This window comes from Epinephelus fuscoguttatus, linkage group LG3 (assembly GCF_011397635.1).
Source record: "Epinephelus fuscoguttatus linkage group LG3, E.fuscoguttatus.final_Chr_v1".
Lineage (NCBI taxonomy): Eukaryota > Metazoa > Chordata > Actinopteri > Perciformes > Serranidae > Epinephelus > Epinephelus fuscoguttatus.
The window spans coordinates 43290864-43311518 of NC_064754.1; the positions used below are offsets into that span (position 1 = coordinate 43290864).

A 20655-nucleotide genomic window follows, 5' to 3' on the forward strand; every position below is an offset into this window, starting at 1 on the left:
CCTCACCATTATGGCTTTCAGCATGTGGTTATTAGCTGGCTTAGTAATTAGCTTGGGAACAGAGATCAATATGTATCTATAAATGGTTGTATCTCAAATAAAATCAACTACATTGTGGAGTGCCTCAAGGCTCTATACTTGAGCCTCTTTTAGATAAAAATGACTTTGCCTGGATGTCTGATACTACATTACCCACCCTCTTTGTTGTTATTACTAATATTGTCCTGTCACAAGCAAACTTTTGTTCCTTGGTAAGAGAAACCAATTATACCCTGTCATTTACTGGAAAATGGTTTAGAATGGACAAATTTTCTAAATGTCAAAAAATCTAATTGTGTATTTTTCAGAAATAAAAATAAAAGTCACTCAAAGGAAGATGCTAAACTATTCATCAGTAACATTGAAATCAATCCAGTTACTTCTGCAAAATTCTTAGGTGTATTAGTAGATGAACAACTGTCCTGGAAAGACCACATTGAGTAAGTGAGAAAAAAAACTATGAAATCTTTTGGCATCATTAGAAATCATTATGTTTTAGCATGTTTCATGTCTGAATGAAAGAAAACCATTATTGATACAGGTAATTAATTGATTTCTGGCATAGTTTTTAAATAACATACTTTCTAAGCTTTGGGTTTAGAGGAAGGTATCAAGTATTTTCAAGTCAAAAATGCTCAAGTCCAAGTGAGGTTACAAGTCATTGGTGTTTAAGTCCAAGTGGAGTTGCAAGTCTTTTTTGATTTTGCCAAGTCGAGTCTAAAGTCATCAAATTTGTAACTCGTGTCTAAGTCATGTGACTCGAGTCCACACTTCTGATCTCTACTTGTTTATTTTTTTTTTTAGAGATTCACAAGACTTGGCAACTGGAACACTGTAATTTCCCTTAGGGCTTAATGAATTAAATGCATTATATAATAATATCCTTTATTGCTTTCTTCTAAGTCAGAGAAGTAGATGGATAGCACTCTAGTCTGTGTTCTGAACAGGTGGAACCAAGTCATTGTTTTGCAAGTCACAATTAAGTCGCAAGTCTTTGCACTCAAATCTTGGGTCAAGACAGACAAGTTCCATGTTTTCAAGTTAAAAGGCTTAAGTCCATGAGAGGTCACGAGTCACTGATCCAAGTCAAGTTCCTAGTCTTTTTTAATTTTGTCGAGTCTAAAGTCATTAAATTTGTGACTCAAGCCTGACTTGAGTCCAAGTCATGTCACTTAATTCCACACCTCTGGTGTATCTTACGTTATATGAGAAACTGGAGTCTGGAGACGGGGCTCTGTGCCCAGGTAATCTGCAAACCAGCACCTTCAAATATCAATAATTAACACCTGTTTTGTTTGTTTAATGCACACAAAAACCCAAATTTAAAAAATATATAATCTACAGAAGATTATGCCACTATTTCTTGGCTGGGTTTACAGTACAGTCATGCAAAATAACCAGTATGGTTCATTAAAAGCTATCAAACACTCACAGACCCTCAACTATGCCAGCTAATAAAACTAGATAAACTGTAACTAACTTCTACAGTATCTGTCACATTCAGAGGGAGCAAGTAGTCGAACCAACTCACACTGACAATTCAGCAGCTGCTTCTCTTTGACCTACAATAAGAGAGGAGAGGTGAGGAGGGGAGCAGGAGGATGTAGGTGGAGGAAGGTTGGTTTTCATACATAGTTAGACATAAGAGGCCTGAGTTGCTGGAGGACTGTAGGTCTCTCTACCTCTCTTGGATCTGAAGCACAGCACAGCCACCACTACCAACACAATCACCGCCAGCAGACAGAAGCACCCGATCACCGCTTTCTTCCATAAAGCCTGGCGCACTATGGAGAGTGACAGAGAGACAGAAAGAAGAGAAAGTCAGTGACAAACCGGAACACATGGGGAGCGTAAAAAAAAGGGACAGGATGACAAAGATAGGGGGGAAGGGCACAAAGGGATTTACAAACAAACAAATTGGTGTGTTTTTTTTCAAAGTCAAGGAAGGATCCTTAAATGGCTGAATTTCAAGGAGGCTACACCATCGAAACCTGCCCAAGGACTGTTCCATTGTCAAGGATCCTTCAGATTCTACTGAGGACTGTGTCCTTCTGTCAGAGAATTTTTAAGTGTGTGTATCCTCAGCGGGCATGAAGTACCCACAAATCTTTGTGCATGATTTGCTGGAATTGAAGGCAGGGCCTCTTCAATGACGTACACCTAGGCACTCTCTAGCCTGTTCCAAAATGTGTTCACCGAATGCTGGGAAGTATGCTTAACTCAACTTGGAAGGACTTGTCCTACCAACGAAGTATCTTTTACTAAGCATTATGTTTTCCCTGTTGAGTCCCTTTCTCCATAAATTCTGAGAAACTGACACCACATTCTGCTGTCTACAGTTGTAGTGGTAGAAACCTAGATTTTTCAGCCTTGCTAGCAGTAAGTCAATCTGTAGGCCAAACACACACATAGTCTGCACTTGTTGTAAGCCAGCTGTAGCTGTAACATCTGAGCAGTCTAAGTGATTGACTGCTTTTGGAGACTAAAACCATACTGCTAAAAGTGAGTGAGCCATCAAAAATGTATCTTAAGATAAGATATAATTTGGATGAAAAGCATTGAAGCACTGACCTCTGTTGGGAGTTGGTTAAACTTTACTATGCAATAGTTACACAAGTCAAACTTTGTGTCTTCATGCTTAGCCAGTTCTCTTTATACATCCATGGTGTATCCTGCTGGCTAGCTAAGTGAAGTGTAGCACCCACCTTTGGCCAACAGTGTTACCTGCAGGTAACAATGTTATCTTTGTAACAATGTTAGCTTTGTCAGCACTTTTACCATTGTTAGCACTGTTTATTGAGTTAGCACTGTTAGCTGCTAGCTGCAAACTCAGCCCCCTCCATGTTGAGAGCCATGTACAGACAGTCTCATCCCCAAACTCTGAATCATAGATATGCCCTGAATGTCACATTTAATTTCAGTCTCTGAGGGGAAAATTATTTTTAGTGGCCCCAGAGGTTAGGGTCAGTCACAGAACAGCAGGTCAGGAACAGGTGGGGTCCCTATTGACTGTTAATACCCATCAGTCTCACCCTCTATGGTGACCCGCTCACTGCGGACCTTGTTGGCGTGGTTGAAAGCCTCGCAGTAGTATGTGCCACTGTGCTCTTTGGACAAAGTGGGGACCTGGTAGTCTGTGTTGTTCTTGTTGGAGGTGGTGGTGTACAGCGGTTGTTCGTGGCCATCACGGTACCACTTGAAGGTTACCGGTGGAGTGCCTTTAACACCACATATGAGGTAGAGATGATCTCCCTCAGAGATTTCTGGTAGATGGGGAATGACGGTCAGGGTTGGCTGCGTCAGAGGCACTGGGAGAGGAAGAGGTGGAGTAGAAGAGGTGAGATTAGTCAGCACTGTATCAATTATAAACTGAGATTACAAGAAACATAACAAGAGATTAATCACACATCCTCTTAACATTAATGAGTTCTTCAAAGGAATAGTTTGCTATTTTCTTACTCCTTTCCTAGAGTTAGATGAGAACATCAATATCACACATATTTTAATGGTAAAAATTAGGTTACCACAATCAACTGGTTAGTTTAGCTTACCATAAAGATTGGAAAGTGGGGGACACAGCTGGCTTGGCCACTCCAAAGGTAACAGAATTCACCTACCAGCACTTCTAAAGCTCACTCATACCATTTTATGTGGCGTTAGTTTTACAAATATGTCTTTTCGGGGGACTTGTAAGTCCCCTGATTGCCTGAAACCCAAAAAAAAAACCCCATCTGGCTCATGAACCCCTGTAAATCATCAACTGTCATTCTTGCGCCTCTCTCTTTGTACAGATTGAACCTAGACATATTACTGTATGTTACTCAGGTAGCTTTAGAGGTGTTTGTAGGTGCACTGTGTTAGCACTGGACAGAGCCAGGGCTATTTCTGCCTCGTTTCGAGCCTTTATGCTAAGCCTAGCTAACCGGTTGCTTGCTTGGCCTAATATACCAGACTGTTTCGGAAACGCAGTGCAAATATATATATATATTTTTTTGCATCAGTTAAATTATACAATAAAATAATGTCAAAGGTCAATCATGACCTTGACAACAGGAGCTGGAAAAACTGTTTAATGACAACCTGGGTAACTCCATCTATTAAGACAGGATGTGTTGTTCAATCTAAAAGCTCCAGACCAGCTTCTCAATGGACTTTGAGCTGAGATTGTTCTGTTAGTTGTTAACATATATTTATATATATATATATATATATATATATATATATATATATATATATATATGTACATGTATATATTGAGTTATATGCCCTTTAATAAAACTGATATAGCTCTGCAGTGTCTCATCAAAACTATTTCCATGTAGTTATCCCCTCAGTGATATTCATATCAACCATGTAAAGATGGATTTACCTGTGATGTTAGCCTTGAGTCCTCCACTGCGTACACCATCCCAGATCTTGTGACTATTCTTTGCCCTGCACGTATACTCGCTGATTTCATCAGGCTTGGTGATGTTGACTGTGAAGAGAGCTTGTTGAGAGGGCAGCTTGACAACGATTGTGCTCAAGTTGGTGTATCCCCTAATCAGGGTGTAGTTTATCGGCAGGCTGCCAACGTCCGACTGACAGAGGATCTTGACGGGCTGTCCTAGGACTGCCCTGCCGACCACTGTGATCTCTGGAGCGGAGACAGAAACTAAAGAGGAGAGACCGAAAAAAACCCACAATGACTGCTTGTAGACAAATTCTGTTAAGCAAAAACAAAAGTCCTGTTTACACGTGGAATACATAACCTAACTGGCCTAACATCATTAGACTAAATTCTGCTGCCTATTTTATACTGCCCGACAAGATGTCAGAATTATAAGATGTTAACTTGTGACTTAAAACTGTAATAACAGATTTTTTTGCCACTCGGGGGCAGAGGAAATTAGCCATATAGACAAAACTGACATATTCGCACTTTTTGAGTTGATAGAGCAACACATTCTCAATCCAACCTTGTTACATAAAGACGTTTGGTCAAGGGCTTCCAGCATCAACATATGAACAAGGTACCCTGGGTGCGTTGGTTCTGTGACACCGTGTCAACTTCAGCCCGTTACATGCATTGTCTGTTTTCAAAATATACTTTCATTTTTACAGGAAATTAACAATTTGCACACAGTCTCTTTCAAAATAAATGCACTATGTCGGTACAGCACGGCAAATTGACAATATTTTCCTTCAACAACAAATGCATGTGGTTACATTTAGCCAACACATGCATGTGGTTGGGTTCAGGCAACATAGGGACATGGTTGGGTTTAGGACAAAAGAATTGATTTGGCTTTACATTCATATGGGTGAAAGCCGGCCTCCCAGGTGAAAGTTGGTAGTTGTACCAATTCACCACCCATCTAGCTGCCCCACTTGTCCCACTGTTTGCTGTCAGACCTTTTACCATGCTAATGCTAACTCTCTCTTTCTGACAAACTGCACTCTGTACTGAAAGTTTCAAGTTTCTTGTGTTGTGTCCAAGTCTGTTCTCCTTTCGATATGTTTCCTGCATTAGACAGCGATTTGCTTTCATGTTATTAACTTACCTAATCTAGCTGCCAGGTATACACTTGAATCTCAGATTTTAGGGAAGTGCACAGACATTGCCCCCTTAGAGGAAATGTGAAAACATCTCTCTAGTAACAAGCTTTGCACAGATACAAGTCAGTATAGTCAAGGTCAGACAATTAAGGGGCCATAAGACTTTCCTTTTTAATATAAACATATAGTTAGGGCTGGCTCAGGGTTGTCTTGGTCCAGCCCCTAATTACGCTGACATAGGCCTAGTCTGCCGGGGGACCTCCTATAATACACAGAGCACCTTCTCTCCTTCTAACTGGGCTTCTTCTCCAAAGCCTTTGCGCTCCACTGTCTTGCAGGTTGCCTCGTATCACAGCTACGCCTGGTTCATGGGTTGTGCTGCTGCTGTAGTAGGAGGCATTATCATTATTGTCTGATCTGCATCTCTCTCTGACTCTGTCTCTCTTGGTCTCTCATTCATATCATTTTGTCATATGGATTACTGCACATTTATTATGTTGATCTGTTCTGTACGACATCTATTGCAAGTCTGTCCGTCCTGGAAGAGGGATCCCTGCTCAGTTGCTCCTCCTGAGGTTTCTACCGTTTTTTTCCCCTTTAAAGGTTTTTTTTGAGAGAGAGAGAGAGAGAGAGAGAGAGTTTTTCCGTATCCGTTGTGAGGGTCCTAAGGACAGAGGGATGTCGTATGGTGTAAAGCCCTCTGAGGCAAATTGTGATTTGTGATATTGGGCTCTATAAATAAAATTGAATTGAAGTGAATAAGAAGAGGAGCGGGGCTTTAAGTTCAAATTTAATTCCTGTTTGCTCACATGTGGTTTATCAAGCGTTTTGCTGAATATTCAGCGATACAGCATCCTATGGCTGGCATGAATAAAAAGTTAAAAAATATAGAGAGGACGTCTAATTACTACTATAGCTGCACAAGTTGTTGTTGTTTTTGTTACTTCTTTTCTCTCACCCTGTGAGGAGAAAAACTGACTAATCTGATGTAAGAAGAATCTCCTCTACAGCTCACGGTATGCTCATATGTAGTGTTTTGTGGATAATAAAACAAATAATAATAGATAATAAACTCTTACAGTGTTGTTGATAAGGCAAATGACATTTACATTTAATAGTTCTCTGTGCTTATTTGAAAGAATACTTTGACATTCTGGGAAATACTAAAAAAATCTGGGAAATACAACAGCTTTGCTTTTTTGCCCACAGAGAAAAGTTAGATAAGAAGATCTATATCACTCTCATATCTGTACACAACCCTTGAAGCTGGTTAGCCCATCTTAACATTAGTTTTACCCTTACCCTCCTTACAGTGTTGACTTGTTGCCTTGTAGGAATTGAGGGTATTCAGACGCGAGGCGAAAATGGAGAACATGGGGGTGTGTGGCTAGATGTGCAATGGAGTAGATGTTTATTTAGACAGCTCCATATATAATCGTTTTAAACACAGATTTCTTTGGACTTCACGACCTGAACTTTGCACACGATGCCTCCTAAACCTGTCCCCAAGAAGAATGAGAAACCTGCACTGAAAAAAATGATACTGGACGTGTGTTTGAGCAGAAGAAAAACAGATGAACTAGAGAAAATCCACGAGGCAAGTCCTGCAAAAATGGAGGCTGGCTTTACAGCGACATCAATGGGACCTTCGCCATCAGACCTGCTTCTTGCTATCACAAAGTTAGACAAAAACCTAGAAGCCAAGTTTGTTGGTCTTTCATCTCAAATTCAAAAGCTTCAGTCAGATGTCATGGAAACCAGAAAGCGTGTCCTGTCGCTTGAAACTGGTGTCAACAACCACGACACCCAGCTGGGTGAGTTGGAGTCGCTCTGTAGCTCCCTCAATTAAAACACATGAAAGCCAAACTAGAAGACCTGGAATCCAGATCAAGACGACACAATATCCTTATCGTCGGGATCCCTGAGGGTGTCGAGAGAGGGTGACCCACAGGGTTTAATACGGAGCTGATACCGTCTCTTCTGGGAAAGGAACACTTCGGCACGGAGTTTATAGTTGACCGTGCTCACCGGTCTCTTGCCGCCTGACCTGCCGACAGTGTCCCTCAGAGATCTCTCATTGCCAGGCTACACTACCAACAACACCAGGACCTCGTCTTGAGGCATCTGATACAACAACAAGAAGATCTCCTTTTTTCCAGACCTGACCCAAGAGGCCATGCACTAACATAAACAATCTGGCACTGTTAGGGAGCAATGTAAAGCGGCTAAAATCCACTATGGCTTTCTGCATCCAGCTTGCTTTAAGATGATGGTGGATGGCACATCGCACACATTAACCAACCCAAATGATGCTGAACCTTTCCTCACTGCACACCGTGAGGCTTTTGTTTTTCTGGCAACCTGTATTTTCTTTATACATATTGTGATGCCACCTAAATCACCAGTGGCTCAAGCACACTGGGATAGGTACAAAATGGTGAGCTGGAATTTTAGAGGTTTGGGCCATATTATAAAATGTGCCAAGGTTTTCTCACATTTAAAACCTCTGTCGGCAGATCTACTGTTTCTACAGGAAACACATGTGAAACACAAGTTTAAAGATAAACTAAAGGTCAGTTGGATAGATGAGATTTACCAGTCTAACTTCAATACCAAAGTAAGGGGTGTGGCAATATTGTTTAGGAAAAATATCCCCTACATTCACTCATCTACAGTATCTGATCCTGACGGGAGGTATCTTATTGTATCTGGCTCTTTGAACTCTGTACCAATTACACCTGTGAATCTATATGGCCCTAATTTTGATGATCCCATTTTTTTTTCCAAAAGGTTTTCAATGCCATACCAAGCTTTTCAGACAATATTGTGATTGGTGGAGACTTTAATTGTATAATTGATCCTCTCTTAGATAAACAATTTACAAAAACACTTCAACAATCAAACTCTGGCATTCGCCTAAAAACACTGATGGAAAGTTTAAATTCCAGTTCACAAAACGTGCTACACATAAATTTCTCCTTGATTCTAAACTGATTTCAGTAGTTGATAAAATAATGTACCACCCCATTCTAATATCCAACCATGCCCCACTATCCATGACGATAAAGTTAGGTGAACAGATACTTCAGAATGGACAATGGCGTTTTGACGCAATGCTGTTAAAAGACAAACACATTCTGCATTTCTTTTCTGAAAATGATACTGGCGATGGTAATGAGTCGAACTTATTGGAATCTCTGAAGGTAGTTATTAGGGGTTATATAATCTCATTTGTAGCCAACAAAAAGAAAAAAGATGACAGTCGTCTTAATGAACTGATTACGGACATTGCAAAACCGGAAACCTTATATAAAGCAAATCCTTCTGATGCAATTTTGGAGGCAATCACTAAAATGAAATTTGAACACAACACCATCCTAACAGAACATGTTGACTCCATGCTCTACAACACACAACAAAACTACTTTGAGTTTAGTGATAAGCCATACAGCCTGTTGGCCAGACAGCTAAGGCATACACAAGCCTCCCGTGCCACTCACAAAATCAGAGATTAAAATGACAAATTGACAACATCCCCAAGTGAGATTTGCTTTGCCAAATTCTACCAAGAATTATACAAATCTAAATGTACTGTTGACTCAGACACTATTAACAAGTTTCTGGCAAACTGCAACCTTCTCACACTAGATGCCGGGGCAGTGCAGTCTCTAGACACTGAGCTCACTCTAGAGTAGATTAAGACTGCCATTATTCAGTTCCCGAATAACAAATCCCCAGGTCTAGATGGATTTAGCATTGAATTTTAAAAATCATCTTCATCTAATTCTGGCCCATAACTTTTACAGATGCTAGAATACGCAAAAGAAGCCTCTGTACTACCAAATTTGCTCTATTATACTGAAAAAAGATAGACCCTTTAAATATGTCTTCCTACCACCCTATATCCTTGCTCCAAATGGAAATGAAGATTCTGAGTGAAGTGCTGTCAAACAGGCTGAGTAACCACATTCACAAACTTATACACCCCGACCAATCTGGATTTGTACCTGGCCATCACATCTACTCAAATCTACACCACCTTTTTGATATAATGTATCACAACCACAAAGTAGAGGGTGTGGTCATCATCGCCGTAGATGCAGAAAAGGCATTTGACCATATTGAATGGGAATTCATGCTGTCTACTCTACACCGCTTTGGCTTTGGCAACTCGTTCATAAATTGAATTAGGATCATCTTCACCCAACCTCCTTACCAACGGGGAGATATCACAGCCATTTTACCTACATAGAGGCATCCTACAAGGCTGCTCGTGCTATGCTTTGAAGTCTTTACCAGTGAGATCAGTACAAACCCTGATTATAACCCTATTCAAATACATGAAACGAAACATCATCTGTCACTTTTTGCAGATGACATAACTTTGTTCTTATTGAGTCCCAAAATTTCTCTCTCTCCTCTTCTGCATTTCATTGAAACTTTCAGAGGTCTTTCAGGGTACTCTATTAACTGGGATAAGGGCGAATTACTTCCAATATCAGATAATGTAGACTCAGAGTTTCTAAGAAACACAATGCCATTCAGAATTGTAAATAACCAAATTAAGAGTTTGGATATTATTGCAACCCAGAAATATGATGATCTCCTAAAGTCCAATTGGGAAAACAAGATCCAGCGACTGAAGAGAAATATTGAATATTGGAATACACTGCCAATTTCTTTAGTCAGTTGCATCAGTGCCCTAAAAATGGTTATGTTCCCCAGATTCTTGTACATCTTTCAATGCTTGCCAGTCCATATACCATTAAACTACTTTAAGAAATTGGACTCTATCATCTCAGCATTTATTTGGAACAATAAAGTGGCCAAAATATAATAATATAAAGAAACATCTAGAGAAGGATAAGTTCAAGGGTGGTTTTTGCCTCCCTCAATTTAAATTTTACTATTGGGCCACAAACCTGAGAGTTTTATCCCTTTGGCATAATAGCTCTTTGACAGATTCCACCATGCCTGCCTGGCTTCAGATTGAACCGGCAGACTGTAGGTATACTTCTCTTCCTGCACTTTTGCACATCCCGCGAAGTTAAAGATTCCGTCATATATAACTAGCCAGATTATTCTAAATACGTTAAAAATATGGAAGCAGTCCTTTCTGTTTCTACCCACAGTATACACAGATAGCCCTGTCTGCTTAAAAAAAACATGCTTTTCCTCCAGGTCTGTTTGATCCAATTTTTTCTGTTTGGAAAGACAAAAATATTGTCATAATTGGAGACTTATATATTGAGGGGAAACTGTCATCCTTCCAACAACTCCAGCAGTTTCACAGTCTACCTTCAACACACTTTTTAGATACCTCCAATAAGAATTTATAGACTCACTTACCACAATATCAAAACAAGCCTAAACACACCACACTTGACAACTTTGCCCATCATGACCCTAATAGTAAGGGGTCTGTCTGTCTCTTTTCTGTATTCATCCTTGCAAGCCCATGATATATTGTCTGATGCCAAACTAAGGAATGCTTGGACAGAAGAGCTGGGTACTGAAATCACCAATGATACTTGGTAGGAAATTCTCATCAAGATATATAACAGTTCCATAAATGTTAGACAGCAGACTTATACAATTCAAGATTGTACATAGACTCCACTACACAAAAGCAAGACTTCATGGTATATATCCCAACGTCTCCCCCTTGTGTGATAAATGCAAACAGGACACAGGCACGCTTACCCATCAACTATGGTTGTGCCCCAAGCTCTACTCCTTCTGGTTGCTTATATTTGACTGTATATCAAAGGTTTTTCTCGTCATATTTAGGCTACCTGTGATCTCTGTCACTGATAATCACTCTGCTCAGGCTCTCTTTCTCTGTACTCTGCTAGCAAAACGCCTCATTTTACTACACTGAAAGTCAGTATCCAGCTCCTCTTTCCACCAATGGCTGAGGGAGCTTGGCAACGTGATTCATATGGAGGGCCTTTGATATAAACTGGCCAACAAGAAAAAAAAATCTTCCTGAAAATCTGGAAGCCATTTCTCAACAAATGGTCTGCAACCCAGCAGAAAGGGATTGACTCATATCCTACTCTCTTGACGTTAGGTGACTAGGGCCTATCCATGGTGCATCACACCCTCATTTTTATAAGATTTTGGTTGCCAGGGTGTCTGTGTTTTATTGTTTTTTTATTCCCCCACACACTTTATCTATTTATTTATTTATTATTATTATTTTTTAGTGTCTGTCACTTTATTGTTCTCTATATTTGTCTCAACTGGACATTACTTTATGTTGCCTTTGTGTGGCATTCAGATTGCTGTCTTTGCAATGTGCACTTATCTGTCCTCAAAAATGTCTAAAAGGGGCTTAACTTTATCCTGAAAATTTGCATTTGAAAGAGGTATTAGGTCATCTTACCTTTGGGACGTACAGTGAGGATTTCACTATGTTTCACAATGCCTTTGGCTTGAGCTGCACAGGTATAGTTGAAATCATGCGACAGGGCATGGCCAGCAAATACTCCACGTTCTTTAGGGATCAGTGGACTTTTTGGTGGATCAAGAGTGTAAGTCAGCTCTTCCCTGCTGAGTCTCTCAGAGGCAGTGCTCTCACTTTTGCAGGTTAATGTCATATACTCCTTTCGAAAGACTTCAGTAGGAGACACGGTGAGAGTGGGCACTGAAAACAGCTCTGTGGATGGATTAATAAAGAAAAACAAACATGATATCACTTAATAGTGTATTGCTGATATGTTTGGAACTTATAACCAACAAAATGTAATAAAAGATTATCAGACAAATCAAAACAAATTGTTAAATAATACAGATTAAAATGGCAAATAAGTACACAGTTCTTTTTTATCCTCCAATCAGTTGATTAATTTATAATTTTATTTGTTTCACTTAGTCATTTTAGTTTTCAGTCTTCTTGTTCTGTCTCTCTGTAGACTTGGCACACATATGATCCTTTATCTGTTTCTTATTTTTCTCGCCAACCAAGGGAGTTAAGCCTTTTAAGCAGTTTGTTATGTGTCTGTTTCTTGAGTGTTTTAAAAGAGTGGGTAGAGATAGTGCCGGTGGAAGTTTAACCACAGAACCCAGGCATATTATAGCCCTCCTCCCCTTTTATGAATTGTGGAATTGTTGTATTTAACGAATAAAGATGATCCTGTCATATTTTGCATTCATGTATCCTGTGATTATTTAACAGTTCTGAACAATCATAAATCCACATCCTTTAGTGATACTTATTGTTCGCTCAATTCATTAAACAGCCATACACCCACAGTAACAGCAATGTAAACCCCAATCCATCTATGACACAAAATTTTAATGTGAAGTCTACACAAACACCCCAGATTGTCAAAATGACATAAAAACTTTACATTCACTTGACACAAAAACTCATCCCTTGTGAACTTGACATACATTTTTTATGTTAAGTCAGTAAGTTTTGAGTTTTGCCGTTGAGACATGGGCACTGCCTTCATGTGTGTTCACGTGCTTTCGCTGGTCCTGCGCAAGCGCAAACATGTGAGCTCGGTGCACAGAGAGGCAGTCAGAGCTACAGGCTACAGTGAGGCTAAAAACAGAGTTCAAATGACGTTTTTCCAAACAACTTTTTATGTTGAGGCTTCAGCACACTTGGATCACTATGGACAGGCAGTATGGAGATACCTTGTGGTTTCAATTATGTGTTTTTTTGGACGTTTTGTTGCTACCCACTCTCCCCTGGGATGTCCGCAAGGGATGTGAGGACTCTAAAACTTCTCCTGAGCCTCCCTCGGCATATGGGTGAGTAGATAATGGCTGAATTTTCATTTTTAGGTGCACTATCCCTTTAAGAAAAATTCATGTTTTGTTCTACGACATAAAATATGTCAGTAAATACCCCACTAATAAATTTTGAGGCCTTATGGTATTCTATTCTTAAGGCAGCTGCTAACAAGTGGCCGTCATCAAGCAGATCACAGCTGTACACCCTCACTGTGGTGGGGATTTTAAGTCATGCAGCCATGGTGTAGTTTGTTTATGGCCTTTTTACTTCTGACCATTGCATTTATGGTTCAAAAATCATAAAAGTGGTGTTCATTTGTGAAGATTATCTTGCTGTACAAAACGAGTGAGTATCATAAACATTTGTTTGCCAAAGACCTTTTTTTCTGCAATAATCCAAAATCCAATGGGAAAATCCCGTAGGGTCTTTGAAGAGGGAACCAAGGGGACACTAACTTCCACGTCAGCCTACAAAAGATTTCATCCCTGCAGCACTCTATAGCCAACCGAACTCCAAACCAACCAGAGATTATTGAGGAAACGAATATTTTTGAGAGGACTGTGGCTTTCTAACTGAAAACATTGCTATCTAAGCACACAGCACCAGTGACTCTAGCTAGCTACCAAGCCAAAGCCAATTCTATTCACACATGCAATGGTAATTACTCACATAACTATGGTATACTTGTAACGGTCAATAAAGCAATATAACACTAACAAAAATAGCTTGGATTGGAAAGATGAATAAAAATAAATTTGTTTTTGATCCCTAACTTTAATGATTAAACTAACTTTTTTTATTGATGTTTTAAGTTATATTTCTGATTTGTTTGATACACTTTTAGGATGTTTTGTCTGTTTTGGGGCATCGTAGCTGTAGCCTCTATTAAAATAACAGTGATGCTTAATACTATTAAGATGAAAAACATATCAGTTGTCAGAACACCAATGTATATGTACAGTGAACACACAAAGATCATCTTTCCTCTGTCTACTCACCAGTCACTGAAATGTTTTTTGAGTCAACTTTCACTAAACCCTTCATCTCTACTCTGCACTCAAACTCCCCAGGGTCCTTTGCCAGAGCAACCATGCTGTAGTTCACTTTGGTGTCGCCACTGCTGAGAAGCCGGTTCCCCTGGCTCAGGAAGAGGTGGAAGTTTCTGGTAGAGATGTTAACGCTGTTCTCAGCATTTGTAACTGAGCACAAGATGACGAGTTGGTCTCCTTCATAGATATTGGACTTCGGGGAAATATCTAAAGCTGCTGTGATGGGAAAAGCTGAAGAGACAAAACCAACAAGGAAAAACCACTAAGATGAGTCCAATACTTTGAAAAATACAGACATTTCTAAATGCTACTTACATTCCACTGACACATTAACAACGTTGCTTTTCTCGGACTTGACGGAGTCCGGTGTTATGAGGACAGTATAAGCACAGTGAACTTTGTGGATGCCGACGCTGCTGAAGTGAAGCTTAGCCTCTGCCTGGTTGGAGTTGACCTGCCTCTCCAAAATTTCTTTATTGTCCTCAAAGAAGTAGAAGAAAATGGAGCCTCTCTCGCTGGGCGCTATACACCTGGCCGTTATCTCCTCCCCTTCTTTGAACACACCTTTGTTAAGGTGGAGAACTGGTTTCGACAGGCCTGGAAACCAAAATGTGAGAGACATACTCAAGTTTAAATCCAAAAGTAAACAAAATTGAAACAGCACCATCTTTTGCAAATGAAATGAAGAAATTCTCCTGCTTGCTGTTGCACATAAACGCATCAATTTCATTATCTTAATTTTGAAATAATTTTTTGTTCTTACATACATGGGATTTAGAACCATGCCTGTATTGGTTACATTATCATGGCTAAAAAGTGTTAATCATTTAAGGCAAAAATCTCAGATTTCAGTTCAGTATGAAATAAAAATTACTCCCAGTTATTGTAGCCTATTAATGTTATCTAAACATTCAAATTCACCTGAACTTCTCAAACCATAACAGATAAAACTATATCCATGATAACAAACCAACCTGTTACTGTGAGCTTCTTGGCTTCACTGGTCATGTTTTTCCCCTCAATGTTGATCATGCACTTATATTTGCCAGTGTTGGAGACTCTGGCCTCGAGCAGAGGGTACAGGAGATCCTCCGAGGTGCTAGAGGTCTTGGTGTAGACTTTGTTGCCATCCTTGTATATAGTGTACTCACGACTCAGCGCCTCCTGACCAGTGCTGCTGACGATGGCCTTGCATCTCAGAGTCACGTTAGTGTCCCGAATCACGTCAGTGCTGGGCTCAATGGACAGGGTGATTTCTCTTATCGTGAATCCTAGGGAGTGAATTAGAAAATAAATAAATTAGACTTAATGTACAAGCTAATCTATGATAGTGGCAGTGCTTATATCTGGAATATTTTGGCTTTATTTTTGTACAGAAGGGGTAAGTAGGACGCGTGTTAGCTTAGAGGTTATTGTCGTCTCCCGTTGAGAGGGGGATTTGAAAAACGGTTACACACAGACAGCAGAGGGAAGTCAGAGGTGAGTGCCCAGTGGCAGGCTCATAGCCACAGTCTACATCTAGGGAGTCAGATGACTGCTGTTGGCTCTGTGGACATATTCATGTCGGAGTCCTTTCTTACCTCTCAATAGAGACTATTTCATTGTTCACTTTGATCCCCCTTTGAGCCCCTGTCATATTACACACCTGCTCTATACACTATACACAGCATGTCCATCGGATGGTTACTGTTTTATATCCTGAGGAACTTAAGTGCCCAAAAGTGTCCCAACGTTGACATACAGAAAGAATGTATTGGAGTCATAAGTGAGTAGCTTTACCCTTTTTCATTTGTGCTTTCTCAATCAGAGTTTGGATTGAATAGATTTCCTTTTAATCACTTCCTGTTCCCATTTAAATCAGTAATCCCCAATGGCCTTTTTGCTGCCATATTTGAAATGACTGCCACTGAAAGTTCTATTACAGGTGCCATATAATTAAGTATCAGCTTGGCACTCAGGAAGCTGATGTGTTACCATAGAATTGCATCACACCGGAGATGGCATCCCATCTGGGTATGAGACACACATAGGGAACAATGCATGTGTGCATGACTGTGAAATTCATTGGTAGTCATCTGATGTTAAAAAAACAAAAACAGCGGAAGAAGGCAGATGTAGATAAGGAAGAGCACCATCTATCTCGATGGAGCTGGACCTGATGGAGCAAGCTTTGGTGCTTATTCGGGGCGATTATAAGCAACTTGTTGAGATGAAGACAGCGCGGGGGGTACCACTGGTACGTTTCAGGGTTTGGCATCCTTGAGCCACCTCACTAGGGTCTTGACACCAGTGAGCCAGTGTGATCACTGATCTCACAGGTATGAAGTTCAGCTGTCGAAGACAAAAGACAACCAAACCCAGCTACAGAAATGATGTTACTATGAAGTTGGTTGTTATATTCCTGGATCTCTATGAGTTCTTCCCTTTCAATGCCTAAACTTTTTCAATCTCTTCAAGTTTGTCAATCATGGTTTACTTTCAGTACACTTTTTTACCCTGAGCCTCATTGTGTCTGGATTGATTTCAGCAGCCGAACTGTGTCATTCACATGGCCACATATGGACGCTTTGCTAATCACCTGAACTGATCCCAGAGCCATGAATCAATTCAAATGCTCACGTGGTTCACAAGCACCAAGAGGTGGAAAATAATGAATGATTCATAAGAGATATTTGCTGTCAGATTCACCAATGTATAAGCGACTGTCCAACATTTTGTCTTTTAGAAAACATTTAGAAGTAACTTTTAAAAGTGACAACTATTTGGTGTTCAGCAGTGCACCCAGACACAGAAAGCACCCTAGCACATCACCCATATGGTCAAGTACTAGAGACAACAGGCTGCTGTAGTGTCTCAGATGAGGGTGTGGGACTGTAAACAACCCTGGAAAACAAGGGGAAAAAAGGGCAGGAAAAGCACTTTGTCAGACAAACAGGCCACCCGGGGGACCTATCACCATTTCAGAGCCTGCTGAATCTGGCCCACACCCAGCATCATTCAGCAGGAGCTGGCAGGGCTGATGATGAGAAAAATCAGGCGTGCAGAGCAGAGATTTGCTATGGGCTCTCGATACGCCATCTGAGTTATGGCAGCTACACTGAGCCAGTGGTGGAATGTAACTAAGTACATTTAGTCAAGTATTACAAATTATCCGCAGAGGTCTCCTCCTCTCCAAAACAAATGGACCAGGTGATTAAAACCAGTTAAAACACTGAATAAAGCAGTTTCATGTTACAAATCAGTGTTTAAGATCCAGGGGCCAGTTGCACAAAACACCTTATGTGAAGATTTTTCTTTAAATCTGAGAAGTTTCCTTTAAGTAAAGTCGGTTGAACAAAAAAACCTTAAGTCTTCTCCCTAACATTTCCGTAAGGTTTTCTCCTTATCTTGGCCTTATACTTAAGGAATAGCTTAAAATCGTTAAACAGTTGCACAAGGAACCTCAGCAACCACAGTAAGGAAAAAAACACAAGGTACCTCTGACTGCAAATTAACCTCAACATGGCTGAGTTTATGGCGATAAATAAAGAAAATGAAGGCATGCCGAGAAGAGTGTTTCGTGAACAGGGGAACTCGATTTCCCCCCCAATAAGCAACTGATTTTGCACTATAAATTTTACCAGAGCTCAATTTATGATTTGTTTTATGCCTGGAGTTGGATTACTCAACTTTCCGAATCTGTGCTCCTCCAGCCCCTTTACAATTAATGATTGCTCTGTGGTTTCATGCACCAAGATCTTTCCAAACAGTTATTGGTGAGGTATTTCACGTACGCAAGTCAATAGTATGTTGTGTCATTCACTGGGTTTCAAACGCCCTCACCCAACTGCTGAACGCTGTCATGAAGTTCCTGTCCAAATGTTGCAAATTTCCTCCCACATTCATTGCTTTATGTTTGCTGTTATTTTCAGATCAAATTTACTTTTAAGTATGTTCTTCCTTTTATTGAATTCCTCTAGAAGTATGATTTTTTTCTCCATCTGACCAATTTGGTTTTCGTGTCCTCATATCTTCTGCCATTTTTTTACTATCAGACTGACTTTGCGAGAGGATACTTTGGTGTGACAACAGGTAGCCTGGGCTATCACAAGCCCATGTTCAAGCAAACAAATGGTTTCCCTGGAAACAGTATAATTTTACTGCTGTAAAATCTCTTTCAATACAGTAAATGCCTTGTCGTTTTTCCTTCACTAAGGAAACCTTTTAAGAGATTCTGTGTAACACCCTTAACTAATTTCCTCAGCGAAGGAAAAGTAAATCTTAAGTGCCATACTTAAGGAGAAAACTCAAGATGCTTTGTTCAACTGGCCCCAGATGTTCAGGTGGTTTTTACAGTGAGCAGAATTATCAGCAGAGGTCTTCTCCTCCTTAAAACAAACAGATTCAGTGATGTTAACTGGTTAAAATAAAATAGAATTCACATCAGAAAATCAGTGTGTTTCAGACACTGCTTATTGTTGAAGGGCTCCTAACTATGGTGGCTGACACTGAAATGTAAAAACACGAATTTCCCTCCAAAACTATCTAGAGCCAGTGTTTGGTTTGTCCATTCTGGGCTATTGTAGAAATATGGCAGGGCAACATGGCGATCTCCACAGATGAGGACCCACCCCCTATGTAGATATAAACGGCTCTTTCTAAGGTAACGCAAACAAAACAATTCTTTTTATCAGGTGATTCTACACTTAAGAAAATATACTCATTATTTTACATTCCATTTCTGCCAAAATATCCCCTAAACCCTACACACACTGGACCTTTAAATTACAGTTTGAGGCCCAAAGAGGTCAAATTATCCAATATTTCATTGAAAAGCAAATATCAAAGAAATATATAAAAACTGAAAACAGCTCTATGCAGCAGACTTTGTTTTTTCTTCATTCCTCTTCCATTAATCTCACGACCCCTCAGATTCTGGTGAGCCTTTAGAGGGCCCTGACTCCTAGGCTGGTAACCACAGGACAAAACTACCAAACTCTATATAAAGTAGTGAAAGGTAGCTTCAAATGTAGAATGCTGCATATTGTAGCCTACATGTTGATGCATCAAAAATCTCATATCATATACAGTAATATGTCAGTCACAGGGAGATTTTTCTGCAAAATAAGCACTAAGTACTTTTAACAATGTAAATACATATCACTGCTAACATTTTGTACTTTACTTTAGTAGAATTTAAATGCATAGCCTTTACTTGTAATATAGTATTTAACAATAGGGTACTGATACTTTCACTAAAGGGTCTGAGCACTTCTTCCACTAAACATAAGCCAAATTTTCTAACGTATTGTTTCAGGAAAAAGATGAATCAATGAAAAGTGTGTTTTTCTTCAAGTCCGGACCTTGACCCCAGTTAGACAATGACTCCATCTCTGCTACAACAGATCCGGGCTGAGTCATGTCTTCCAAGAGTACAGGGAGGCGTGTGCCACTGCTCACCAACATGTTTCCAGCCCTTCCTACCCCAGCTTTTCCATCCTACCAGACACCAGCGATCAGAAGGCTCTGATAACCAACAGGACTGTTTCCACTGACTGACCATGTGTCTCCCTTGGCTTTGTTTTTGGGAGGGTTTTTAATAGACTAAAAGTTGTCTAACTCAAAGCCCAATAACTATGACCATATGGAAAGTCAAGCAATGATGCTCCATAAACATAACAAACATAAACTCCACCTTCTGTTCCAACCAATGACAAGTCTGTGGAAGGTATTCAGTCAGCTGTTTCTGTGTAAAGTGTAATAGATCTTTTACTTACTTTGCTGTGCGTTCACCACACTCCCTGGATGGAAGTCTTGGAGCAAGATAAAACAGTAAAGCACCAGGTTAGAGACAAATTAATAACGTCCACAAAAAGCAATCCAAACAGTTCCTAAAGAGGAAGACAGGAGATCAGTAGTCTTACAGGTGGACAGGAGCGTGGAGGTGAGCAGTAGGAGGAGGCCCATCCTGTCTGAGGAACACTGAGGTTCCCAACGCTGCTGGCAGTCCCGTGGTTCACAGACTTGTGACTATACTAGCTTTTGGGTGGTGTGTGAGGGGCAGATCTGATTCTGGTGGGTGGGAGTGGACACTAAGGTGGTGCTCTACCTCAGCCGCTCAGTGGTCAGTCAGTGGTGGCGGTTATCAACCCGAACAGCCCTCGGCTTGGCTTAATTTGCCAGGAAGTGAGTGTTGTTTCCTCAGGATGTTCGTGTCGCCTGGCTCTTTGCTGTTGTGGAATGTTCTCCTCTGGTCTACTTCATGTAAGTGTGTGTGTGACATGGTAGTCACAATAATGTTGT

General features: G+C 40.3%; 1 protein-coding gene across 10 annotated transcripts in view; it reads right to left on the reverse strand.

The window, feature by feature from the left end:
* pecam1b (platelet and endothelial cell adhesion molecule 1b) overlaps positions 1-20447 on the reverse strand; it is a 31702-nt gene extending 11255 nt beyond the window's left edge. For 4 of the 10 annotated variants that reach the window (XR_007448933.1, XM_049571501.1, XM_049571500.1 and 1 more), the window contains exons 1-10: positions 20277-20444; positions 20130-20165; positions 15348-15644; positions 14689-14970; positions 14323-14604; positions 11966-12238; positions 4409-4693; positions 3072-3347; positions 1722-1823; positions 1571-1601 (exon numbers count right to left, since the gene is read on the reverse strand). Coding sequence is in view for 8 of the 10 variants with exons in the window: in XM_049571501.1 (XP_049427458.1) it covers positions 1571-1601; positions 1722-1823; positions 3072-3347; positions 4409-4693; positions 11966-12238; positions 14323-14604; positions 14689-14970; positions 15348-15644; positions 20130-20165; positions 20277-20319 (1907 nt within the window). In the remaining 2 variants the exon portion in view is untranslated. Of the gene's footprint in view, positions 1-1570; positions 1602-1670; positions 1824-3071; positions 3348-4408; positions 4694-11965; positions 12239-14322; positions 14605-14688; positions 14971-15347; positions 15645-20129; positions 20166-20276 lie in introns of all 10 variants that reach the window. The other 6 variants (XM_049571496.1, XM_049571495.1, XR_007448932.1 and 3 more) reach the window with 5 other exon arrangements.
* Between the last annotated feature and the right edge of the window lie 208 nt (positions 20448-20655).